At 41.0% G+C, this 27821-nt stretch overlaps 1 protein-coding gene across 4 annotated transcripts in view; it reads left to right on the top strand.

Moving 5' to 3' along the window:
• sema6bb (sema domain, transmembrane domain (TM), and cytoplasmic domain, (semaphorin) 6Bb) overlaps positions 1 to 27821 on the top strand; it is a 576599-nt gene that overhangs the window by 507532 nt on the left and 41246 nt on the right. For all 4 annotated transcript variants that reach the window (XM_063032161.1, XM_063032162.1, XM_063032163.1 and 1 more), the window contains one exon: positions 18514 to 18645. In XM_063032161.1, the coding sequence (XP_062888231.1) occupies positions 18514 to 18645 (132 nt within the window). The remainder of the gene's footprint in view (positions 1 to 18513; positions 18646 to 27821) is intronic.

Genomic DNA, 27821 nt, shown 5'->3' with positions numbered 1-27821 from the left:
AGGTGAGTTCAGGAAGGTTTCGTGACACAATATGTAGATCAGCCTACAAAAAGAGAGGCTGTACTTGATCTGGTATTGGAAAATGAACCTGGTCAGGTGTCAGGTCTCTCAGTGAAAGCATTTTGGAGATAGTGATCATAATTCTATCTCCTTTACCATAGCATTGGAGAGGGATAGGAACAAGAGAAGTTAGGAAAGCATTTAATTGGAGAAAGGGGAAATATGAAGCTATCAGATAGGAACTTGGTAGCATAAATTGGGAACAGATGTTCTCAGGGAAATGTACCGCAGAAATGTGGCAAATGTTCAGGGGGTATTTACGTGATGTCCTGCATAGGGACTGAGACAGGGAAAGGATGGTAGAGTACAGAAATTCTGGTGTAGAAAGGCTGTTGAAAATCTAGTCAAGAAGAAAAGAAAAGCTTACGAAAGGTTCAAAAAACTAGGTAATGATAGAGATCTAGAAGATTATAAGGCTAGCAGGAAAGAGCTTAAGAATGAAACTAGGAGAGCCAGAAGGGGCCATGAGAAGGCCTTGGCGAGCAGGATTAAAGAAAACCCCAAGGCATTCTACAAGTATGTGAAGAGCTAGAGGATAAGATGTGAGAGAATAGGGCCAATCAAGTGGGACAGTCGAAAAGTGTGTATGGAACTGGAGGAGATAGCTGTGGTACTTAATGAATACCTTGCTTCAGTATTCACTAAGGAAAAGGATATTGGCAATTGTAGGGATGGTTTACAGTGCATTGAAAAGCTTGAGCATGTGGACATTGAGAAAGAGGCTGTGCTGGAGCTTTTGGAAAGCATCAATATGGATAAGTCTCCAGGCTCGGACGAGATGTAACCCGGGCGAGGGAGGAGACTGCTGAGTTCTGGCAATGATCTTTCCATCATCAATGGGGACAGGGGAGGTTCTGGAGGATTGCAGAGTTGCAGATGTTATTCCCTTATTCAAGAAAGGGAGTAGAGATAGCCCAGGAAATTATAAACCAGTGAGTCATACTTCAGTGGTTGGTGAGTTGATGGAAAAGATCCCGAGAGCCAGGAATTATGAACATTTGGAGAGGCATAATATGATTAGGAATAATCAGCATGGCTTTGTCAAAGGCAGGTCGTGCCTTACGAGCCTGATTGAATTTTTTGAGGATGTGACTAAACACATTGATGAAGGTAGAGCAGTAGACGTAGTGTATATGGATTTCAGCAAGGCATTTGATAAAGTACCCCATGCAAGACTTATTGAAAAATTGAGGAGGCGTGGGATCCAAGGGGACCTTGCTTTGTGGATCCAGAACTGGCTTGGCCACAGAAGGCAAAGAGTGGTTGTAGACAGATCATATCCTGCATGGAGGCCAGTGACCAGTGGTGTGCCTCAGGGATCTGTTCTGGGACCTCCTCTTTGTGATTTTTGTAAATGACCTGGATGAGGAAGTGGAGGGATGGGTTAGTAAATGTGCTGATGACACAAAGGTTGGGGGTGCTCTGGATAGTGTGGAGGGCTGTCAGAGGTTACAGCAGGACATTGATAGGATGCAGAACTGGGCTGAGAAGTGGCGTATTCAGTTCAACCCAGATAAGTGTGAGGTGGTTCATTTTGGTAGGTCAAATATGATGACAGTATATAGTAATAAGTTTAATGAGTCATATTACCAAGATACTTCAAAGAATTTTGATGACAAGAGCTAAAAATAAGATACAAGCTGAAATAGGCAAAAAAACGGTGTGGTTTTGATTGATAGATAGATAGATATACTTTATTAATCCCGAGGGAAATTTGGTTTCGTTACGGCCGCACCAACCAAGAATAGAGCGTAAGTATAGCAATACAAAAAAAACCCAACAGTCAAACAACAAAATGCAAAACTATGCCAGATGGAAAATAAGTCCAGGACCAGTCTATTGGCTCAGGGTGTCTGACCCTCCACGGGAGGAGCTGCACGTGCGATGGCCACAGGCAGGAACGACCTCCCGTGCTGCCAAGTGTTGTATCACGGTGGAATGTGGCCGAAGTCCAACAGTAAAAAGTTCAATATCCAGTCTGCAAGCACGTTCCTTGATTGCAATATACCCCGGATTGCACCATCCGTTGTTATCCAGATCAGTAAGCACCCCACTCCTTCACGCCGCTTACCACTCTCAGTGCACTTCCGGTCAGGCGGAACGGTATTACCCACCGAACTCCTCTTCTCCAAAAGTCTCTGTTGTCTCGACCCGGTCCTCTTTCCTCGGCTTTGTGATCCCCCTCTGCATCCTCTGTGTGTTTTCCTCCAGATTTCAGCAGGGGTGTCCACTGCTCTGTTCGCTAAGCCGGCCGGAATTTGCTGGTCCGTGGAATACACAATGCGACCTTGCTTCTGTCCCACGTGTCGGGATGTAACCATTTCCAGCTCTAAAGAAAACCCAAATGAAACTCTCTCTACCAGCATATTAGAGAAGGTGCAGCTTCGACATGTTACCGTGCGAAAAAAATACAAAAAATAACGTAAGTTAAAAGTAAGAAGAAGAAAGTAAAAGAGTAGATCGGAACGGCTGTACCAGGCTGCATGCACGACCGGCGCATGCGCACAATGCGAAAGACAAAGGTACAAGAAATGCAATTTTGATGTTAAGGATACTATCAGAATGAGCTATTCAAGTGCAAAAAGATTTGTTTGTTTGTCTTATCAACTACACAAAAATATTTGATAAAGTGAAGCACAATAAGTTATTTGAAATATTACAGAAAACTCTAGATCTAGATTCAAAAGACCTCTGCCTATCAGAAATCTGTACTGGGAACAAACTACCGCTGTAAGAATAGATGGAGAAGTGAACCAGTTTACAAAAATCAAGAGAGGCATTAGACAAGGGTGTGTTTTCTCCCCTGATTTATTTAATGTGTACAGTGAAACAATATTACAAAAAATAAGAGACATCTGAGGAATCAAAGTTGGCGGTGAAAACATCAATAATTTCAGATATGCAGATGACACTGTATTAATTGCAATTACGGAGGAAGAACTACAAAACTTAATTGATATAATTGTTGAAGAAAGTGCAAAAATGGGTCTATCTATCAATTGCAAAAAGACAGAATGTATGGTGATATCCAAAAAGAAGGAGAATCCTATCTGCAGGCTGAGAATAAACGGGGAAGACATAAAACAAGTACAGAACTTTTGCTACTTAGGAAGCTGGGTGACATCAGATGGCAGGTGCGACTTGGACATCAAAAGAAGAATAGGGATGGCAAAAGACACCTTTACGAGAATGAAGAGTATACTGACCAATACTAAACAAGGCATGACAACCCACCTCAGAGTACTGAAATGTTATGTTTATCCAGTTATGTTATATAGCTCAGAATGTTGAACAATATCCAGTAACATGAGGAAACGAATTGTAGCAGCAGAGATGTGGTTTTTGAGGAGGATGCAAAGAATGTCATGGACGAAACGAATATCTAACGAGGATATCATGAACAGAGCAAACACAGAAGGAGAAATAATGTATGAGATCATGAAAAGGCAACGTAACCTCATTGGACATTTGATTAGGAAAAAGGAGTTAGAATGCATGGTAATTATGGGAAAGATTGAAGGGAAGAAAGCAAGAGGAAGACAAAGACAAATGATGATGGAGACAGCAGCCAGTGAATTGGAAATAAATACCAATGAATTGATCCACTTGACCCGAAACAGGAGTATGTGGGCCATGGTAGTCAAAGCTCAAACTGGGCATGGCACCTGATGATAATGATGATATAGTATTAATGGTAAGACTCTTGGCAGTGTGGAGGATCAGAGGGATCTTGGGGTCCGAGTCTATAGGACACTCAAAGCTGCTGCGCAGGTTGTCTCTGTGGTTAAGAAGGCATACGGTGCATTGGCCTTCATCAAACATGGGATTGCGCTTAAGAGCCAAGAGGTAATGTTACAGCTAAATAGGACCCTAGTCAGACCCCACTTGGAGTACCCTGCTCAGTTCTGGTCACCTCGCTGCAGGAAGGATGTGGAAACTATAGAAAGGGTGCAGAGGAGATTTACAAAGATGTTCCCTGGATTGGGGAGCATTCTGTATGAGAATAGGTTGAGTGAACTTGGCCTTTTCTCCTTGGAACCGTAGAGGATGAGAGGTGACCTGATAAAGGTGTATAAGATGATGAGAGGCATTGATCATATGGATAGTAAGAGGCTTTTTCCCAGGGCTGAAATGGCTAACATGAGAGGGCACAGTTTTGAGGTGCTTGGAAGTAGATACAGAGGAAATGTTAGGGGTAAATTTTTTACGCAGAGAGTGATGAGTGCATGAAATGGGCTGCCAGTGATGGTGGTGGAGGCAGCTACGATAGGATCTTTTAAGAGACTCCTGGACAGGTACATGGAGCTTTGAAAAATAGGGGGCTATGGGTAACCCTAGGTAATTTCTAAACTAAGTACATGTTTGGCGCAACATTGTGAGCCAAAGGGCCTGTATTGTGCTGTAGTTTTTCTATGTCTCTAATCCCCTTCTCACCTATCTTTTTCCTATTCAATTAACATGGTATTTCTTCTTTGTACAAGCATAGGAGAAGGAGCAGGCCACTCAGCCCCTCGGTTAAAGCTGAATTTCTAGTGCAGTAACAAAATGATTTTCTCTATCTAGGTAGACTCCAACCTAATGGCATGAACATTGATTTCTCCTTTTGGCAATTTCCTCATCCCCCTTCCCTCCTCTTCTATTCCCCTCTTGGCCTCTTCCACTTCTCATCACCTGCCAATAACCTTCCCCTGGTGCCTCTCCTTCTTCCCTTTCTCCCTTGGTCCACTCCCCAATCCTATCACATTCTGTCTTCTCCACTGTTTATCTTTCCCACACTCTGACCTCGCCTCCCCTGCCTTTTTATTCTGACATCTTTTTCTTTCCTTTCCAGAACTGAAGAAGCGTCTTGTCCCTAAACGTCGACTGTTTATTTGTTTCCATAGTTGCTGCCTTCCCTGCTGAGTTTTTCCAACATTTTGAGTGTGTTGCTGACAGAGATGTTGCCTTTCACTGGCAAAGCCTGCAGGAGAGCCTAATTCTGGCTCTCAGCCAACTCCAGGCAGAATATCTGATCATTTATTTCATTATCTGTGATACTTTGCTGTCAAATTCCCCATATGTCTAATAGTGTTTACACATCAAAAACACTGACTGACTGTGAAGCACTTGAGGCCTTCCCAGCATTTCATGAATGTGAAAAATATTACCCGTCCAATTTAGCTTGTAAAAGGCAGCAAAGGATTATCTGCTTGGCCTCAACTTTTCCATTCCACCCATTCTTGGTGCATTAACCCATGAGGATATTGATGAACATGACAAAACATTGTCAATATGGATACTGGATAATATGTGTTGGTGCGTGGTCAAGTGGTTAAGGCGTCGCCTAGTGATCTGAAGGTCGCTAGTTCGAGCCTTGGCCGAGGCAGCGTGTTGTGCCCTTGAGCAAGGTACTTATCCACACATTGCTCTGCGACGACACCGGTGCCAAGCTGTATGGGTCCTAATGCCCTTCCCTTGGGCAACATCGGTGGCGTGGAGAGGGGAGACTTGCAGCATGGGCAACTGCCGGTCTTCCATTCAACCTTGCCCAGGCCTGCGCCCTGGAAACCTTCCAAGGCACAAATCCATGGTCTCACAAGACTAACGGATGCCCATACATGGATACTGAGCTCAGTCTTCACACTGTGATCTATGACCCTAGTATGACAATACATGACAAAGGATTTGAACAGCTGCAGCAGTTTAGAATTGGCCCTGTGCAGGGAAAGGTGGGCAAACCAGTTGCTGTCTTGCAGCTCCACCTCTTCCCTTTCCCTGATCAAGCTCCATCTGCCCATCATCGTCCTCCTCAGCTGATTCCACCTATCAACTGTCTGCCTCTCCCTCTCACCCCTTTCAACAGACTCCCTCCCCTCCACACTCTCAGTCCTGATGCAGGGACTCGACCTGAAGCATCGACCAGCCCTTGCCTCCACAGAAGCTGTTCTTCTGTTGAGTTCCTCCCGCCGTTTGCTTTTTTTCCTGCAGGTTCCATCATTTATAATCTTGTGTGGGTCCTAAAATATCAACTATTTCTCTTTCCACAGAAACTGCTTATCTGCTGACCATTTCCAGTAGCTCCTGTTTCTATTTGGTCAGTCATTTAGTGCATGTAAACTTTCTAAACCTTACTATAGTGTTTTCTGAGGACTAACTCAGTTCTTGTTTTCTAGTACTGAACTTAGTAGTGGCCAACATCAATAATACTCCATGATGGTTATGTTTCACCACAACATCAGTATGTGTTGCTGCAAGGACATCCAGACTGTGAACTTCAGACAGAGCTAACCTATCCCACTAAGTAGCAGATGAATCACATCCAATCAAGGAAGATAGTGGATAATTTAAAAAAAACTTGTGCAATGAAGAGGCAACATAAATATCCCCTTTCTTTTTTTTTAATTTTATTTTTATTTGGATAAGGAGTTCACAATTATCATGTACTTTTTTCACACATATAACCTTTTCCATTTTTTTATATGTATAAAACTACAATTATTTATACATTCTTAAGTACACATTGAGATGATATAAAAGCAAAATAAACATTTAAATAGATAATTATGTACTGTGGTAAATCTAACCTATTAGGCTAAGTAATGAAATTAGTTGTTAAGAAAAATGGTAATAATAGTTTCCATATCTAGGGGATAATTGCACAAGAGAAGGCTGAAGTGAATACAGTCATGTTCAGCCACAAGTGATTGATCCAAGTCATGGATTAGTCTTTTAACATAGCTTCCAGTACTGCAAGTAAAGCTGAAGTCAGTGGGCATTGGACAACCCTAACCCTTGCTCAAAGGAACATGGCGTAGTTGTTCTAGGCTGGTCATTTTATACCAGGATATTACTGAAGGGCCGTGGCCTGAGCCCAGCAATCTTCAGCTCCTTCGTTGATGAGCTGCCTTTCACCATTCAATATTCAATGTTCAAATCCATTCGCACACTAGTATTTCTTCACTTAGACCTATAATGGAAACCAAAATGCATCTGAGGAAAGAGTGTCTGAAGATGTGCAGACATCCATTCTCTAGATTCCAAATGTGGACTCTTTGCACTCATCATTTAAATCTGAAAGCATCAGTTGGTAAACTTCACCTCCAGAAATATAGTAAAGTTCCACGTTGTATTTTATTTTCCTTCATTCTGATTTATTGCCTGTTCAAAACTATCAAGAATCTGCTGCAAATGGTGCAGTTTCCTATTGCTTAATTAAAACAGAAAAAAGGAACCTCTACTTAATTATGTTCTAACATTGCCAACGTGCTTGCCTAATCGATTAGTAAGAATCAAGATATTCTCCTTGGTCATAAGTATTATAATGAGTCAAATATGTTAGTCACGTTTTAGTATAATACTGGACACTGCTAATGGGATCTGTTGATAATTGTCTAACTTATTGACCTGATTTTGAATCAAGTTGCCATGGTATTCAGTAATATATGTTGCCAGGATTGTATACCAATTTGATATTACTAGCAGAAAAATAGTATGTTCTTCAGACTTTCCTTTCAAAATTCTCATTGCAAGCTTTAACACCATGCCATAAAATTAATGTATTGTATAATTAGATATTCAGAATTGTTCTTTTATTTTTGTTTATACCTCTCAGAGGTTTAATTTTTCAGATTGTATTCCTAGACCATAAGACCATAAGACAAAGGAGCAGAAGTCGGCCATTCGGCCCATCGAGTCTGCTCCGCCATTTTATCATGAGCTGATCCATTTTATCCTATTTAGTCCCACTGCCCCGCCTTCTCACCATAACCTTTGATGCCCTGGCTACTCAGATACCTATCAATCTCTGCCTTAAATACACTCAGTGACTTGGCCTCCACTGCCGCCCGTGGCAACAAATTCCATAGATTCACCACCCTCTGACTAAAATTTTTTCGCATTTCTGTTCTGAAAGGGCACCCTTCAATCCTGAAGTCATGCCCTCTCGTACTAGACTCCCCCATCATGGGAAACAACTTTGCCACATCCACTCTGTCCATGCCTTTTAACATTCGAAATGTTTCTATGAGGTCTCCCCTCATTCTTCTGAACTCCAAGGAATACAGTCCAAGAGCGGACAAACGTTCCTCATATGTTAACCCTCTCATTCCCAGAATCATTCTAGTGAATCTTCTCTGTACCCTCTCTAACGTCAGCACATCCTTTCTTAAATAAGGAGACCAAAACTGCCCACAGTACTCCAAGTGAGGTCTCACCAGCACCTTATAGAGCCTCAACATCACATCTCTGCTCCTATACTCTATTCGTCTAGAAATGAATGCCAACATTGCATTCGCCTTCTTCACTACCGACTCGACCTGGAGGTTAACTTTAAGGGAATCCTGTACAAGGACTCCCAAGTCCCGTTGCATCTCAGAACTTTGAATTCTTTCCCCATCTAAATAATAGTCTGCCCGTTTATTTTTTCTGCTAAAGTGCATAACCATACACTTTCCAACATTGTACTTCATTTGCCACTTCTCTGCCCATTCTTCCAATCTATCCAAGTCTCTCTGCAGACTCTCCGTTTCCTCAGCACTACCGGCCCCTCCACCTATCTTCGTATCGTCAGCAAACTTAGCCACAAAGCCATCTATTCCATAATCCAAATCGTTGATGTACAATGTAAAAAGAAGCGGCCCCAACACTGATCCCTGTGGAACACCACTGGTAACCGGCAGCCAACTAGAATAGGATCCCTTTATTCCCACTCTCTGTTTCCTGCCAATCAGCCAACGCTCTATCCACGTATGTAACTTTCCTGTAATTCCATGGGCTCTTATCTTGTTAAGTAGCCTCATGTGTGGCACCTTGTCAAAGGCCTTCTGAAAATCCAATCATACAACATCCACTGCATCTCCCTTGTCTAGCCTACTGGTAATTTCCTCAAAAAATTGTAATAGGTTTGTCAGGCAGGATTTTCCTTTAAGGAATCCATGCTGAGTTCTGCCTATCTTGTCATATGCCTCCAGGTACTCTGTAACCTCATCCTTGACAATCGACTCCAACAACTTCCCAACCACCGACGTCAAGCTAATAGGTCTATAATTTCCTTTTTGCTTCCTTGCCCCCTTCTTAAATAGCGGAGTGACGTTTGCAATCTTCCAGTTTTCCAGAATCATGCCAGAATCTATCGACTTTTGAAAGATCATCGCTAATGCCTCCGCAATCTCCACAGCTACTTCCTTCAGAACACGAGGGTGCATTCCATCTGGTCCAGGAGATTTATCGACCTTTAGCCTATTCAGCTTCCTGAGTACTTTCTCTGTCGTAATTGTGACTGCGCACACTTCTCTTCCCTGCCACCCTTGAGTGTCCGGTATCCTGCTGTCTTCCTCAGTGAAGACTGATGCAAAATACTTGTTCAGTTCCTCTGCCATCTCCTCATCTCCCATTACAATTCCTCCAGTATCATTTTCTATCGGTCCTATATCTACTCTCACCTGTCTTTTACTCTTTATATACTTGAAAAAGCTTTTAGTATCCTCTTTGATATTATTTGCTAGTTTCCTTTCATAGTTAATCTTTTCTCTCTTAATGACCTTCTTGGTTTCCTTTTGTAAGGTTTTAAAGACTTCCCAATCCTCTGTCTTCCCACTAATTTTTGCTTCCTTGTATGCCCTCTCCTTAGCTTTAACTTTGGCTTTGACTTCTCTTGTCAACCATGGTTGCATCCTTTTTCCACTCGAAAATTTTTTGGAATATACCTGTCTTGCTCATTCCTCATTTCTCGCATAAACTCCAGCCACTGCTGCTCTGCTGTCTTTCCCGCCAGTTCCTCTCTCATGCCACTGTAGTTTCCTTTACTCCACTGAAACACCGACACATCAGATTTCGGCTTCTCTTTTTCTAATTTCACAGTGAACTCAATCATGTTATGATCACTGCCTCCTAAGGGTTCTTTCACCTCAATCTCTCCAATCACCTCCGGTTCATTACACAATACCCAATCCAGTACAGCCGATCCCCTAGTGGGCTCAACAACAAGCTGTTCTAAAAAGCCATCTCGCAGACATTCTACAAATTCTCTCTCTTGAGATCCAGTGCCGACCTGATTTTTCCAATCTACTCGCATGCTAAAATCCCCCACAATTATCATAACACTGCCCTTCTGACAAGCCTTTTCTATTTCCAGTTGTATTTTGTAGTCCACATCCCTGCAGCTGTTTGGAGGCCTATAAATAACTGCCATCAGGGTCCTTTTACCCCTTCCTCTTCTGCATTCTACCAAGAGACCCACAGTAGATTACCAGCCTCCTTCTGTCTTCCTAAGTGATCATTGGCATTGTGATAGTCTCACTAGCATTTACAGTACTTGGTAGTAGTCTTGTGTGTGAAACAGGTATTGTCATTGAGCCAGGATGAGAGATCTGTCTCTTAAGTGCCACATTTAAAAAAAAACTTAACCGTGGAATATTTTTCTTTATAAGGTGGCTCTCAGCCATCTTCATTAACCACTTCCATCCTTGTGATGAAAGTATTCCCACATTGCAGTGAGTTAGGTTCCAGAAAGTTGGCCCAGCGACAATGGATGAACAGCCCAGCTCTGCATTTCCAAATCAAAATAGTATTTGTGAATTTGCATGTCTCTTGCCCCATGTTGCTTTTGATTTAGAATGTGATCTTAGGACATACTGTTTTTCCTAGAAACCTTGAAGAGTTTCTGCAACAGATTTTCACATGCTACACTCTAGCAACTACAACAGAGGTGGAGAGACTAACTGTGATGAATAAGGTGCCCATCAAAATCGCCATTTTGGCTTGGAAGCCACGAATCTGTTTGGCAAGTCAAGAGGCGAACATTCCATCGTATTGTCATTGCTGCTATCTTTTAGATCTGTATATGAAAGATTAGCTCCCATTAATTAGTGGCTGTTTGTCAGAACTTCCTGGGATCATATTGAGCACTGTTTTTGTCTATAGCAGGAAGGTAATTAATGCTGTAACTGAAAGACTGGTATGTTCTGAGATCTCCTGCCAATTTGTTCTCCCTTTCTTCTGAGAGTAGCATCACCAGGTCATTCACAAGGTTTTAGCTCTTGTCATATTTTACAAATTGAGCACTGGTTGGTGAATCAAACTAGGACTTTCCTGCATGTAAAACGTAGCACAAGAGCTAACTGATAGCCCAGTGTGGGTCTTTGCCTTAATGAAAGTGTAAGCGAAAGTTACAGCTGGTGAGAGAAATTGCAATGTCTTAATTTATTGAATTATCTTAATCCAACATGTAAGACAAGATAAACAGGTTGACATAGAGGTCTGAATTGAAGGAGGTACATTTTACGTTAGCAATAATTCAAAGGTTTCTTTGCAATCTGCACCCATCTAACAACCAGTATAATTATAGCACTTCAATTACTGCTGCATCTCCCAATATTTCTTCCTTTCTGCTGAACTAAATAATGGAATCTTCAACTGATCTTTCCATATTACAGTAGTGACATGTTTAAGTACATTTACTTGTCAAACCTGGTTTATCGGCAGCAAGGTGTGGTGAGAGACAAAGTCATTAAAATTAACAGACTTCAATTAGTGTGACAGTGGGAAACAGATTTCAATACGCGAAAGATGTGTATCAGCGGGGAAATTAATCAGCATTGACACCAAGTTTCATTTAAGTCTCCGCATGCCCTTAACTGTCAAGGCAATTCTTTTTGTACCTTGTCTGCTACATTTTTCAACCTGGCTACACAGGAGCATCCAGAAGTAATAAGCATTCAGCTGTAATGACTATTTTCTGCCACACTTGAATATTATTAGGGCAGAGACAAATTCATTAAAATAAAGTGGAAAATACAGAGACTTGAGTGTCATGCAGCCAAAGTTTTATCTTGAAATACTAGAGGGCAGTGAAAATCGTTGTCATTACTTAATGAACATGCAAAAGAAGGCAAACTGATTTTAATCACATTTTTTTAGAAATATCGCTGCCCTATCTATCCCACAATATTTTGTTCTTGTTGGAATTCTGTTCCATTAAAACTGCTTGGTCTTCAATCTCATGTATTTATTTGGTATTGAGTCCCCAGTTTACCATCACAATTCCCCCCACAAGTACGTACGGGCACATAATCTTCCCAGTTTGAGTTTGTCCACTGCTAATGGTCATATTGACACTTCTTCATGAAATTTCTCATCTCCAACTGAACCAATCAGTCAAGCAGTCCTTTTTCAATGAATCCCAACACATTTGTCACTGCCAGTTCAAGTTCAAGTTTATTGCCATCTGACTATACATATATACAACCAAACGAAACAACATTCCTCCGGACCATAGTGCACTCACACAACATATTTCACACACAGCACGTAAGCCAAAAAATTGTACTATAAATAAGTTAATAAAATATCATGCAAAGTGCATAGTAGTAATGCACAGCACAGATAAACAGTAAATCTGACACAAGAAGATCTGCAGATGCTGGAAATTGAAAACATCGCACATAAAACACTGGAGGATCTCAGCAGGCCAGGCAGCATCTGCGGAAGAGAGTAAACAGTCAACATTTCAGGTCAAGACCCTTCATCAGGACTGGAAAGGAAGGGGTGAAGTCAGTGTAAGAAGGTGGAGGGAGGGGCAGGAAGGTGGCAGGTAATAGGTGAAACTGGAACAGGGTGAAGGGGTGAAGTAAAGAGCTGGAAAGTTGATTGGTAGATATCTTGAAACAATATGTTTTGGTTTTCTTCTACGTTTCTCATAGTAGCATCAGCAAGGTTAATTCTTCTAAATGGGAAACTTCAGTATAGTCCTAGTAAATTAGCATCCCATTTTCTGACGAGGCTCCCTAAGTAGTACTCAGGAGTGGGAACTGTATTGGCATTCCCATATTGGAAACTGAATCTAAAATCCTCGATATGTGTTTGCCTTTGTTTCATGAAAGCTCAACATAAAGCCCAAGATTTTGTCATTAGAACTCTGCAGAACAAAGTTGAGCAAATCCTGCATTTAGCCTTTCAATGCAACCATGTGTAGGTTAGCTCACCAATTTCTGGTTTTGGTTGCGTGAATTCTCATGTATGTGCAATGTCCAATGCTTAGGAAAGCATTTCTATGACTGATTTGACTCCATTATAAAAATGCCACATTACACTTGCAGTTCTTTCAGAGTATTGAAAATGATGGGTGAAAGAAGAACATAGTTTAAAGCAATATAATTTACTGGTTAGTGGAAATAGACTACTCTATTGTAATGGTGGGATAGGTACATTTCAGATCACTTAAATGATACCCTCTTTAACCAGGGAATTTCCAAGATAATGGATGTGAATAATTGGCTTCCTTTATTTTCTTTTCCAAAGTATAACATGGGAATTTACATACATAGCAAAATAAGATGCCTGTTGTGACAACCACATGGCAGATGTGTTTAAATATATTGTCTGCTAATTATTATTCAAAGTTGCTTAATCAAATCATCATTGAATTTAAATTGAAGTTGTGCAAACATATTTCTATTAATATTGATATCAGTTAATGGCCTGAAACATACTTTTCTTTTGCCAGCTGTTCAGAACCACCAATTTTGTGTTCCTCGTGGATCAATAGATTCCATATTTCCCTGCCTGTGCAGTGCATCAGAGATGCACAGAACACACTGAAGGTCAGACACCAGCATGTTTGACTTCCTCTCCCACCTCTGGGGTCCAGGTATTGTTCAGGGGTCATCCCGTGCTAATTGCTCGATACACTTCGTATCTGACCCCTCAGCTAAAATCAGCTTAGCTTCAATCACTTGAGGGATCACTGATTTGTATGCAAAATTTAAATGTAGATTTTCCTTTATATTATCAGATATTAATATTTAAATTGTTTTATGCCACATATTGTGTTAATAATTAAATTTGTTATTTTTCAATTTTTTAATAATTTATTATTCCTTTAAATTATTTAAAATATTTCAACTGTCTCTAAATGTCTCTGCTCAGCAGAAATACTTGTTATCAGCTATAAATTCCTTTAACAGCACAAGCTGTCAAAAAGCTAATAAGGCGATCGAAGCATGGGGACTCTAGACCTACCACAATAGGCCTAGTTGTCCACACTTGGACTGTATTACTTTTTGGAGCAGCTGCAGGAGGAGCCTGACATGCATACTTAAAGCACAGGCTGATCAAACATAATTCATTATTTCAAACAAAGCAAGATTTTAAAGTAAAAGGGATAGATGCACAATATATATGCAAGTTGTGTATTTCTTTCAGCTAACTTCTTGAAAGAAGCAAATAAGAAGTATTTTATACCTTCAGTGTCAAGCTGATTACTTTGGCCCGTAGAGGATTTACAAAACATCGAAATGCTTATGTTGAAGAAGGCCCTTCAGCCCATTTGACCTCTTCCTTCCAGAGGACCAAATCTACATCTTCCTATTTTAGCATCTAGTTGCATCTTAAATAAATGCTGTGCCCTGGCCTCAACTTACCCTGTTGTCAAAATAATTTGCAGTGCATAATCTGTCCTGATCTTGCCATTCCTAATTTTAAGCATGACTTCATCTTAACATGTGACCTCAGTATAGGTGAATAAATCTGCATTTATTTCTTTATCCTATTAAGTATTGATGTGTTTCAAAAGGCCTTTCTGGGTATGTGGCTTCTCAAGGGCTGAAGTACTTTTTCATAAATCATTGCCCTGAACACCAGCAATCTGTCACATTACACTCATGTCTGGGGCTGCATATGCTGCAGCTGTCAGACAGCCTCTTTTATTCTGATGACTCGGTAGATGGTGCTGGAAAACTCACATTTATTCCTTGATACCAATTGACCTGAGAAGGAAGTGATGGATCATCAAGGTATAAGTTACAAGAAAAAAAACATGATAACCTGCAGTTCTTCAGCACTGGAAAACTACACAGCAGAAAGAATGTTATGTTAAGAGAAATTCAGGCATAATTCAGTTGAAGATGGGGTTGAAGATGATATGGCATGGGGTACTCTGCATGAGATAATGGTTCTGAATTTATCATGCCTTTGGCCACTGGGTCTAAAGAAATATCTAGGACTATAATCAACAGATTATTATTCAGTAATGATGGCGATACATATGGATCAAAGATATTAAAGTAACGGTCTAATGTAATTATTTTATCAAGTCAAGGAGTCTGAATAGGGTGTCTGCTGTTTCAATGTTCAGTAATTTAAGAGGGAATGAACTGCAACCCTATTATGGTAAAATCTGAAGAATTCAATAAAACAGTCCAGATTTCTGCAAAAAAAAAGGATTATTGGAAAAATCCTGTTAGTTTACCGATGAACCAGGTAAGAGCAGTTGTCACCCTGCATTTTGCTCTAGTTCCACATGGCACACTGGAACTGACTCTCAGTCTCTGCTCAGTTACCCAAGAACCAACTTGTTTAAACAATCTTATTACATATTAGCAACACCCACAAAATGCTGGAGGAACTCGGCAGGTTAGGCAGCATCCAAGGAGGGGAATAAACAAGCTTTGGATGAAGGATTTCAGCAGGAAATGTTAACTGTTTATTCCCTTCCATAGATGCTGATTAACCTGTTGACTTCCTCCAGCATTTTATGTATCTGGCTCTGAATTAAGGAAAGCCAATAAATATGACCATTTTAGGATCACCCATATAATGACACCAAAAAATATAGAAGGGCCTATTGATGGTGCTAATTTAAGAGAAATGAAAGGAAGCTAGTGCAGAGCATAGGCACTGGTTCATGCTGTTGGTTTCTGTTTCTGTATCTGCCCTGGGATTACTTAGTGTTTCTGAACACCTTCGGTCTCCTGCTGTAAAGTCCTAGGGCTACAGTACTGACTTCCTGCCACCATGGTTATCTTCCTGTAATGGCTGTGATTCCTGGCACTCGGTTGACTAAGATTTCTTAGGAATCTTTGGTGCAGAAATCAGTGAAATGTTGTCTTGCTTCCGTGTGTTTATTTTACCTTTGTGCTGATATCTGCATCAAGGCAGTAATTGAGATAGAAGCAGTAATGAGAATGAGCACGTTACAGTGAGAGGGTGTGCTCCTCAGTTTAAAACTTGATGTGCATGTGATCAGCAAGAGGAAGTACTTTAGAACAATTTTCTAGGACTTGCATTGTTTGTTGTAATGCAGGTAATTTGCATGGTTTAAGGATGGCAAGTAACAATTAAGGTCAGTGAGAATGAACTGGTCAACAATGAAACATTGACTATTCTGTTGTATGTCTTACTGTACTACTATTTATTACAAATTACTATAATTTGCGCATTGCACATTCAGATGGAGACGTAACATAAAGAGTTTTACTCCTCATGTGTGTGAAACATGTAATAAATAAGGTCAATCCTATTCTTACGCTCGTACACCTCTTCCTCTTCTCTATACAGTCTGGATCTACAGGTGTAGGATGGTGTCACATGGTGACCCATTATGACCTGACGGAAAGTTTGCTTCATCGTCTCTTCAATAGCAAAACTAGTTCAATCCCAGCATTTCCAGTGAAAACCATTTAAAAGTATGTCACTTCTTTAGTTTTTCAGCTTTAGCCCAAAGGAATGAGATGTAGATTCCTCTCTTGATAGTTACTAAAGCCCCATGTGAGATGAATTCTGGCAGAGCTGCCCTATCTTGTGGTTTTCTTGAATCCACAGACCTGTGACTTTGTTGTAACTGCTCTGTTCTGGTTTTAGGTTTCTTTGCCAGGGGGGTTCCAGCTTCATAATTTAGGTTGCTCTCTAGATATACTGCCTGTTGTGAGCACATTGCTTGCATAATGAGGATTAATTTAAATTTGATCAAAGTTAAATATTTTATATCCGAGCCAAACCAATACTTCTGAATGTTGATTCACTGTCAGTTCACACCATGTTCAGAAATTTCAATGCCTTTAATATAATTTTGAATTACATCACATTCCCAGAATGGTTGGTTGTGGTTTGTAATGGATTAAGTTCATTGGAGAACAATCCCGATAGGACAGGCCCTTCATCCGACTGAGTCTGCATTAACCACCAAGCACCCATTTATATTAATTCCATTAAAATACTAATTCCATTTTTTTCTCCCCACACTCCCAATTCCTGATTCTGATATTCACTTACATACTAAGGATGATTGGCCATTTAATCTTGACAGGCACGTGGAAGGGAAGGAATTGCATAGAAAGAACCCACACAATCACAAAGAGGACCTGGAAACACCACACAAACAGCACCAGAGGTCGGGAATGAACCAAGTTACTGGAGCTCTGAGGCAGCAGCACTTGTAGCTATGCCACTGTACCACCCTCTTCATCTTAAGAAGATAAAGAATCTGTTTATTTGCACCCAGAGATTATCATTAATTGATGAGTTAAATAGCCTATCACTCACCTAGTAGACATCAAAGTTATCCAGCCAACTAACTCAGCACATTTTAATTCCACGTCCCATTCCCATTCTGATATGTCTATCCACAGCCTCCTCTACTGTCAAGATGAAGCCACACTCAGGTTGGAGGAACAACACCTTATATTCCGTCTGGGTAGCCTCCAACCTGATGGCATGAATATTGACTTCTTAAACTTCCGCTAATGCCCCACCTCCCCCTCGTACCCCATCTGTTATTTATTTATTTATATACACACTTTCTTTTTCTCTCTCTGTCTCCTTTTTCTCCCTCTGTCCCTCTGACTATACCCCTTGCCCATCCTCTGGGCTTCCCCCTCCCCCTTTTCTTTCTCCCTAGGCCTCCTGTCCCATGATCCTCTCATATCCCTTTTGCCAATCAATTTTCCAGCTCTTGGCTCTATCCCTCCCCCTCCTGTCTTCTCCTATCATTTTGGATCTCCCCCTCCCCCTCCCACTTTCAAATCTCTTACTAGCTCTTCCTTCAGTTAGTCCTGACGAAGGGTCTCAGCCCGAAACGTCGACCGTACCTCTTCCTAGAGATGCTGCCTGGCCTGCTGCGTTCACCAGCAACTTTTATGTGTGTTAACTAACTCAGCTTCTGTTTATGCACCAGACATGCTTCCTCCAACTCCTTATCACCCAATACCATTACCATCGATTCCTGTCTCTATTACACTCATATTGTTATCATATTCCCAGAAAAATGGCCAAAATATTTTTTTTCAAGCCCATTGAGTGAATTTTATTCTTGTGAAAGGTAATTATTAGGGGAACAACTTTGTGAGTTTTAAACCATTAGACATAAGAGCAAAATTAAGCCATTCAGCCTATTGAGTCTGCTCCACCGTTACAAAATGGACGTATTTATTATCCCTCTCAACCCCGTTCTCCTGCCTTATAAGACCTTAACACATAGGATCGTATAGACAAGCATCTGCAGGCAACCCTAGCCTTCTTCCTGTACAGCTTGAGCACATTATGGTGAAGTGCCGCTTTGCTGTCAAGAACAAGCAAGCCAATGAGGCGACTTCAGATTTTGCCATTGTTTCCTGGTTTGACCTGTATGTCATGAGTGAGACTTTAGGTAAGAGGATGCTGTTGGGAATACTGACTGTGTGTTTTTTTTTTGGTTTGCTGAAGCATTCCTGGATCTGCTATCTGTGCCTTTGACATGGAACAGATTTCCAGCATTTTTGATGGACGTTTCAAGGAGCAAAAGTCCCCAGAGTCTATCTGGACACCAGTTCCTGAAGAATTAGTTCCAAAGCCAAGGTAGGAAAACCATTTGATACCATGTCACACAATAATTTAAAAATGAAATCTCTTAAATCTTTTGAAGACAGAATGTTAAAACTGTAAGTTTAATGCCCTAACTTGGAAATTCTGGATCTCCCAAATGGATGTGCTAAATGGGAATTATAGTTGGCACTCTACTGTAAGTTTCTATTCAGGATCAAGGACGGCCCAAGATTGGGTCACCAGAGAAGGTAGGCTCCTGGGGGTGGAGATATTGAAGACTGCGGTCCCAATTAGCGGGCTAACAGTATCAAAGAAGCCTTGAAGCATCAAAGAGTTGGTGTCCTTGACATTTAGGAAATATTTCATCATTCAGAAGGTGAGCCCTTGGAATTATCTACCACAGGAGGCAAAGACACCGAATATATTTAAGGAGATAGGTAGGCTCCTCGAAGGGATATGTGGGATACAATGAAAGACTGGGAATGTGGTATTGAGTTGGGGGATTAGTAATCAGATGGAATCATGGAACGTGCTCAATGGGGCAAATAAGCAACTCTTGCTTCCGTTTTTCTATGTTCTATATGTATGCTTCATAAAGGTAAGAATGACCTAAACTGATTTCAGAAAGTTTTAAGCTATGGGCCATCACCCTGTTGAAGCAATCACCATTTTATCACAAGGACTTCAGAAAGCAGAGGAAACTTTATGTGCAATATTCAGTGAAGACTGTTCTTAAGGCTAGATTTAGGAGCCAAAAGGCTGGTGTTCAAATTCCTGACTAACCAAATGATTTAAAGCTTAACAACTGGATAGAAAAATGTGTAGAAAGCAAAATCCACACAATAGAAGTAATCACTGTCAGCTTGTTCCCCACTTCTAAAGTCAGAAACTTGTAAGAATAAGCCAGTTTCAGGAGATAATGATGTAATCTGTGCCAACACGTCAGTGGAATATCGATGAAGTGCCAGTTGTTGATGGGTTCATTCAACGAATTGCAGTAACTAGGATCCATTCAAATGTATGTCTAGGAGTGTATGGCACTGACTAAAGTATAGTGTGAGTCTCCCTCTAGCTCTTCTCTCAGTAGGAAACAGCAGAATCTGAATAATTGTACAAAACAGATTTTTCATTGACATTTGTGGGACTCTGCTGTGTGAAAAGTCGAGATCACATTTGCCCGCTTTGTGCAGAGATTGGCGAGGTAGAGTAGTGGTTAACGCGACACTGTTACAGCTCGGAGTGTCGGAATTTGGAGTTCAATCCCGGCATCCTCTGTAGGGAGTTGGTATGTTCACCCCATGGAATGTGTGGATTTTCTCCAGGTGCTCCGGTTTCCTCCCACAGTCCAAAGATATACCAGTTAGAGGGCCAACTGGTCATTGTAAATTGTCCTGTGATTAGGTTAGGGTTAAATCAGGGTTGTGGGGGATGCCAGGGGTTGCTGGACAGTATGGCTCAATGGGCTGGAATGGCCTCTTCTGCACTGTGTTTCTGAAAAAATAAATAAGGCATTTTATTTATGTAATTCTTGTTGGTGTCTTTCATCTTCTTCTGTAGATATGGAAGGAATGTTCTGCTACAGGTAAAGATACGAGAAACCTGTGCTTTACCAAAATAATATCACTTATTGAATTTTTCAAACAGAAATTCTTGGGAATTAATTTCAAAATATCAAACAAAATTGTGCAATACTTCAATAGATTGAAATGCCAACAGATTGGCTTATAAATGGAGCCTTAATAGTTTTGTTTGGAGATTGGTATATTAGACTTTAAAAAAACTGGCATGATAAATATTCAGAACTAAATTTTGTCTAAAGTTATGCAGAAAAGACTTACTCATCTGTAGAACCCAATTACATGTGGTAAATCAATTTCATGTGGCATTCAAAAAAAAACAGAGTAACTTGTTTACTTGAGCAACACACACACACACACAAGATACTGGAGGAACTCAGCAAGTCAGACAGCATCTATGGAAGGAAATAAACAGTGGAATTGTGGGCTGAGACCCTTCATCAGAACTGGAAAGAAAGGGGATAGAAGTCACACTGTAAGTGTTTCAGCATGTTTAGCAAGATTCACGCTTGAGCCCTAAGCTGGAAAAAAAAGATATTATCAAATAATATTTTTGGATAAGGGAAACCATTAAAGACCATGAAACATAGGGGAAGAATTAAGCCATTCAGTCCATTGAGTCTGCTCCACCATTCAATTGTTGCAGATTTATTTTCCATCTCATTCTCATCCTGCTGCCTTCTCACTTCAAACTTTGATGACCTTATATATCAAATACCTATCAATCTGAGCTTTAAATATACCCAATGACTAGTCTTCCATGGATGTTTGTGGCAATGAATTCCACAGATTCCACCCCCTGGCTAAAAAAATTCCTCCTCACTTATGTTCTGAAGGGATGTCTTTCTATTCTGAGGCCGTGTTCTCTGTGTTCTCTGTTTCCCGTTGTTGGAAACATCCTCTGCACTTCCACTCTATCTAGGCCTTTCAATATTTGATATGTTTCAATGAAATCCCACCTTATTCTTCTAAACTCCAGTGAGTACAGGCCTAGAGCCATCAAACATTCCTCATATGCTAACTCCCATTCTCAGGATTGTTCTCACAAACCTCCTCTGGACCTTCTCCAATGCCATTCGTTCTTAGATATGGAGCTCAAAACTGCTCACAATACTCCACATGTGGTCTGACCAATGCCTTATAAAGGTTTGGAATTACATCCATGCTTTCTCTTGAAATGAATGCTAACATTGCATTTGCCTTCCTTGTTACCTACACAACCTGAAAGTTAACCTTTAGGGAATCCTGCACTGGGGCTTCCAAATCCCTTCGCACCTCGGATTTCTGAATTCAATCCTCATTCAGTAAATAGTCTACACCTTTATTCCTTCCACCAGAGTACCTGAACATACACTTCTCTACACCGTATTCCATCTCACACTTCTTTGCTCATTCTCCTAATCTGTCTAAGTCTCTCTGCAGACTCCCTGCTTCCTTAATAGTACCTACACCTTCACTTATCCATCATCCAGGTCGTTAAAATATGTGATAATAATGAACCCAACACCTATCCCTGTGCAACACCACTAGGTACTGGCAGCCAACCAGAAAAGTACTCCTTTATTCCCAGCTTTTTGCCTTCTACCAGTCAGCCCATGCTAATGTTTTTCCTGTAATAACATGGGCTGTTATACTGTTTGGCCACCTTTGTCACTCCTACCCATTATTTCCTCAAAGAACTCCAACAGATTTGTCAGGCAGGATTTCCCCTTAAGGAATCCATGCTGATTCAGGCATGGTGGAATGTGTGCTGGCTGGCTGCATTACGGCCTGGGATGGGAACACCAAATGCATCTGAGCGGAAAGTCCTTCAAAGGTAGTGAATTTGGCCCAGTACATCACAGGTAAAACCTTCCCAACCATTGAGTATATCGACATGAAACATTGCCTTAGGAAAGCAGCATCCATTATCAAAGTTCCTCACCACCCAGGCCATGCTCTTTTCTCGCTGCTGCCATCAGGTAAGTGCCTCAGGACTCTCACCACCAGGTTCAAGAACAATTACTACCCCTGAATCATCAGGCTCTCGAACAAAAGGGGAAAAATACACTCATTTAAGGTTTTATCTTATTTCATACTCATTACTTATGCTATTTATTTTTATCTGCATTTGAACAGTTTGTTTGCAGTTACTGTCCTATAGATTTGCTAAGTTTGCCTGCAGAAAAAGAACCTCAGAGTTGTATGGGTGACCTGTATGTACTCTGATAATAAATTTTACTTTGTACATTGACCTTTGAACTTTGTGTGCCAAGTACCTCTAAACCTCATCCTTAATAATGGACTTCATCTTGCCATCCACTGAAGTCAGGCTAGGTGGCCTATGATTTCCTGCCTTTTGCCTCCCTCCTTTTTAAAAGAGTGGAGTGACATTTGAGATTTTCCAGTCCTCTGAAATCACTCCACAACCTCTTCAGCTTTCTCCTTTTGAACCCTGGGACGTAGTCCATCTGATCTAGATGGCCCATGAAGTATATCCAACCACAAGATTGTATAACACCATTCACTGTTCACTGAATGATCCCCTGGATCTTTGCCTTGATCCATGCATGTGTGCCCTGCATTAGACCAGTTATTCTTTGTCTGAAGGAGGATTTCTTAATATTAGTGCTGAAGTTATCCTAAACAACCCAAGTCCTCTTACACTATTTTTTCAGTTTATTTTAAATTAATTTTCTAGGTTCACCTTTTGCATGTGCATATATCTTTTTAAATAGCAAGAACAGACCAAATTCTGCTATTGCTTGTCACAAGTCAGTTCTCAAAGACTCAAGTTCAGCTTTATGCCTTTTTTTTGCAGTGGTTACAGAGCTTGCGTGGCTCTGTTCCACAGTGACCAGATTTAGATACAATACTCAACATGCAGTTTGACGTCCATTCAATTGTTTGGAATATATCACTCAACGTTTTATTACCTTTGTTAATTGCTACTCTGTGATCTTTGGATGTTGAGTATTGATTCTGCTAAGAACCCAAAGTGCCTTTCAGCTTCAAGCAATTTCAGTATCATTCCTCAAATGCGCATATTGCCTAGTTACACACACAAAATGCTAGTGGAATGCAGCAGGCCAGGCAGCATCTATGGGAAGAAGTACAGCTGACGTTTCGGGTCGAGACCTTTCGTCAGGACTAACGGAAAGAAGAGATAGTAAGAGATTTGAAAGTGGGAGGGGGAGGGGGAGACCTGAAATTGATAGGAGAAGACAGGAGGGGTAGGGATGAAGCCAAGAGCTGGGAAGTTGATTGGCAAAAGGGATACAAGGCTGGAGAAGGGGGAGTATCATGCTAGGAGCCACACTCACATCTCCATCTACATCAACGGAGCTGTGGTGGAGCGTGTATCAAACTTCAGATTCCTTGGTGTCCACATTTCTGAGGATCTCACTTGGTCCCTGAGCTCCTCCATCCTGATCAGAAAGGTGCAACAGCACCTTTATTTCCTGCGGAGCATCAAGAAAGCTCACCTCTGTCCCAGGATGCTGATGGATGTTTTCCTCTGTACCATTGAGAGCATACTCACCAACTGCATCTCAGTGTGGTATGGTAATCGTCCTGTATCGGACCGCAAAGCACTCCAGCGTGTGGTGAAAACTGCCCAGCGGATTATCGACACCCAATTGCCCACCATTGAGAACATCTACCATAAACACTGTCTGGGCAGAACAAAAAGCATTATCAAGGATGCATCTCACCCTAACCATGGACTTTTTACTCTCCTCCCCTCCTACAGGCACTACAGGAGCCTCCGCTCCCGCACCAGCAGGCACAGGAAGAGCTTCCTCTGTGAGGCTGTGACCCTGCTGAACCTCACATCACAGCGCTAAGCAGTATTGCACCCGTATTGCACTGTCTCAGTACTTTTATATTTGTGTGCTGTAGCACTTACTTTTTATTCGCAGTTATTTTGCATTTCTGGTTAGATGCTAACTGCATTTCGTTGGCTTTGTATCTGTACTCAGCACAATGACAATAAAGTTGAATCTAATCTAATCTAACCTAATCTAATCATGGGATGGAAAGCCTTGGAAGAAAGAAAAGGAGAGGGGAGCACCACAGGAAGATGTAGAACAGGCAAGGAGTATTTGTGAGAGGGAAAGAGAGAGAGAGAGAGAGAGAGAGAGAAAAGAGAATAAATAAATAAATAAATACTTTTTTTACAAGTAACAGGGTGGGAAGAGGAATAGTCTAGGTAGCTGTGAGAGCCCGTGGGCTTATAGTAGACATCAGTAGATAAGCTGTCTCCAGAGGTAGAGACAGAGAGATCAAGAAAGGGGAGGGAGGTGTCAGAAATGGACCAGGTAAATTTGAGAGCAGGGTGGAAGTTGGAGGCAAAGTTGATGAAGTCAACGAGCTCAGCATGCGTGCAGGAAGCAGCGCCAATGCAGTCATCGGTGCAGCGAAGGAAAAGTGGGGGACAGATACCAATATAGGCTTGGAACATGGACTGTTCCACATAGCCAACAAAAAGGCAGGCATAGCTGGAACCCATACATTGCCTAGTTAATCTTTTTGCATTCATTGCTTTACACTCATGATACTAAACTCTTATCTATCACTGTTTGGTCCACTCATAGTCTATTTTGTCCACTTTTTTGTTTCTAGATTGTTTCAGGATCATGTGTTGTTTACTATTCCATCAGTCTCACAGTTGGATTCAACTGTTATGTTAGACCTTGACTCCTGACAGATTTTAACTTCTTTAAGTAATCTCACCAGTGAAACTATTTGGAAGTCTTTATACAAAACATTTTTGCATTTATCAGTGAATATATGGTCTGTCACTTCCTAAAAAGAAAATCAGGGAGCTTGGCTTGAACTCATTGAAACTTTTCAGTCTAAAGCAATACTGACAGCTATCTATTAAACCATTGTCCAGATAATCTCCAATTTGAATCCTTAACTGATTCATTTCATTATTTCTCTTGGAATAGAATTAGGACTAATTAGTTTGTAATGAAAACAGAAAATGGAGAAAGCACTCAGCAGCTCAGACAGCTTCTATAGGGAAAGAAACAGAGTTAAACTTTCAGATCTATGATCTTTAAACAGAGCTGAATGTACCTGGGGCTCAGATGTTTTCAAGTTTGTGGGAGGGAAGAAAATAATAGCAATAACTATGAAACATAATAACACCAGTTGTGGTAGTGAAGACTGGGAGAGGCGGTGAAGGCTTACTAATCATAAATGATCTCCCTTGAGGAAATGTAGTTAGAGAAGACTAAAATAAAACAGAAGAGGAGAGAGACAAAAAATGAAAAAGAGAAAACAAATGTGGAACTGTAAAATGCGCAATGGCAATTCAAAACCTATCTGGCAGTAGTCCCATATGTTTTTGTCGCTAAATACATATAGTATGTTTACTGTTTTCAAGTTACTGTTGTTTCTGAATCCTTTCTTATAGACTCATAGTATAGTGCAGCATGCAGCCAGGCCATTTTGCCCAACTTGTCCATGCCAGCCAGTGGGCACTCTTTTGTATTAATCCCATGTCCCCCCACCTGGTCTGTAGCCTTCAATGTCAAGCCAATTTAAATGCCCATCTAGATATTTCTCAAATAGAATGTGGAACAGAAGAGTACAGCACAGGAACAGGCCATTCAGCCCATAATGTTGGGCCGAAACAGCTCAAAAGGAAATCACAAACACCCAAACCCTAATCCCTCCTACCTACACCATGTCCATGTCCCTCCATCTTCCTTACATTCATGTGCATATCAAAACGTCTCTTAAAAGCCTCTGATGTATTTGCCTCTACCACCATACCAGGCAGTGAATTCCAGGCATCCACAACTCTGTGAGTAAAGAACTTACCTCTCACATCCTCCTTGAACCTACCCCCTCTCCCCTTCAATGCATACCTCTGGTATTAGACGTTTCAACTCCGGGAAATAGATACTCTCTGTCCGCTCTATCTATGCCTCTCATAATCTTGTAAACCTCTATCAGATCTCCCCTCAGCCTCTGACAGTCCAGAGAAAACAACCCAAGTTTATCCAGTCTCCCATGATAGCACTTGCCCTCTAAAACAGGCAGCATCCTGTAAACCTCTTCTGCATCCTCTCCAAAGCCTCAACATCCTTCCTATAATGGGCTGGCCAGAACTGTATGCAATACTCCAGATGTGGCCTAACCTTAGTTTTATAAAGTTGCAACATAACCTTCAGACTTTTGAACTCAATGCCTCTACTATTAAAAGTAAGCATTCCATGAACCTTCTTAACAACATTATGGACCTGTGTAGCTACTTTCAAGGAGCTATGAACTTGGATCCCAAGATCTCTCTGCTCAGGACTTTGCCCTTAACAGTGTACTATCTTTTTGCATTTGCCCTACTGACATGCAACACCTCACATTTATCTGGGTTAACCTCCATCTGCCATTTCTCAGCCCATATCTGCAACTGGTCTATATCATGCTGTATCCTTTGCCAGTCTTCTACACTATTCACAACTCCACCAATCTTGGTAACATCCACAAACATACTAATCCACACATCTACATTTTCATCAGGGTCATTTATATCCATTACAAACAGCAAAAGTCCCAGCACAGAACCCTGCAGAACTCCACTAATTACAGACCTCCAGCTCAATTAAGCCCCTTCAATCACTACTATTTGTCTCCCATGCGTAAGCCAGTTCTGAGTCCAAACAGCCAAACCCCCACAGACCCCACAGACATTTTAATCTTCTGGATTAGCCTCCCATGGGGGACTTTGTCAAACACCTTACTAAAATTTATATAGACAACATCCACTGCCCTACCCTCATCAATCCCTCTCATCACTTTGCTAAAATGCTCAATCAGATTGGTGAAGCATGACCTGCCACATACAAAGTCAAGCTGGCTCTCCCTCATTTTAGGCCACGTGTTTCCAAATGCTCATATATTTTATCCCAAAAAAGTTTCTCCAGCAATACTGTCAGTGACCCATTTTCAACTACTCAGTGCCATAATAATTACTCATCGTGTTCCATTATTTAACTTTAATCTATCATGAGACTTATTTGCTTTGAGTGTTTTTTTTTTGTTCTACTAGACCTCATTATCCACCTTTTTAGCTCTTGATTTTATATTTATTTTTATGAGGCAACTTATTCTTTCTTAAAAAGCAGAATCATGAAGAGGCATTTTGCCCTCCACACCTACTCCACCACTCACTCAGTAAGGCTATGCAGACGATTTAACCCAGCACCACTTTCCTTTGCTAACCCCATATTCCTTGATTCCATTAATAACTAAACCTTTATTCATCTCTGTATTGGGCTTTTGATCTTTCACTGCCCTTCCATGTAGAGGAATCTAAAGGCTGACTATCCTCTGGAACTGTCTTCTCTTGATCCTGAATGGCTTTCACTCTAATATGAGCCATTGACCCACAGTCTGGAGAAGAATCATCCTAACATCTAACCAGTCAAGCCTGTTAGAATTTTGTATGTTCCAACCCCTCGTGGTGTGGTAAGTTTTTTTTTTCTCTCTCTCTCCCCTTTAACCACTTCTAAAGTCTTTAGTCCAACATCCAAATCAGTAGCTGAGAATTGGAGAAATTTCTGAATTCAGCAAAAAGGAACCAAGGCATTGAGCATAAAACATGAGTATAATCTAATGAGGAATGGCAAGAAAAGACTGTAA

The sequence above is a fragment of the Mobula hypostoma genome, chromosome 24, assembly GCF_963921235.1.
Source record: "Mobula hypostoma chromosome 24, sMobHyp1.1, whole genome shotgun sequence".
In the NCBI taxonomy this organism is placed as follows: Eukaryota; Metazoa; Chordata; class Chondrichthyes; order Myliobatiformes; family Myliobatidae; genus Mobula; species Mobula hypostoma.
The sequence above is the reverse complement of the archived record's forward strand: the minus strand, read 5'-3'. Positions and strand labels throughout refer to the sequence as shown.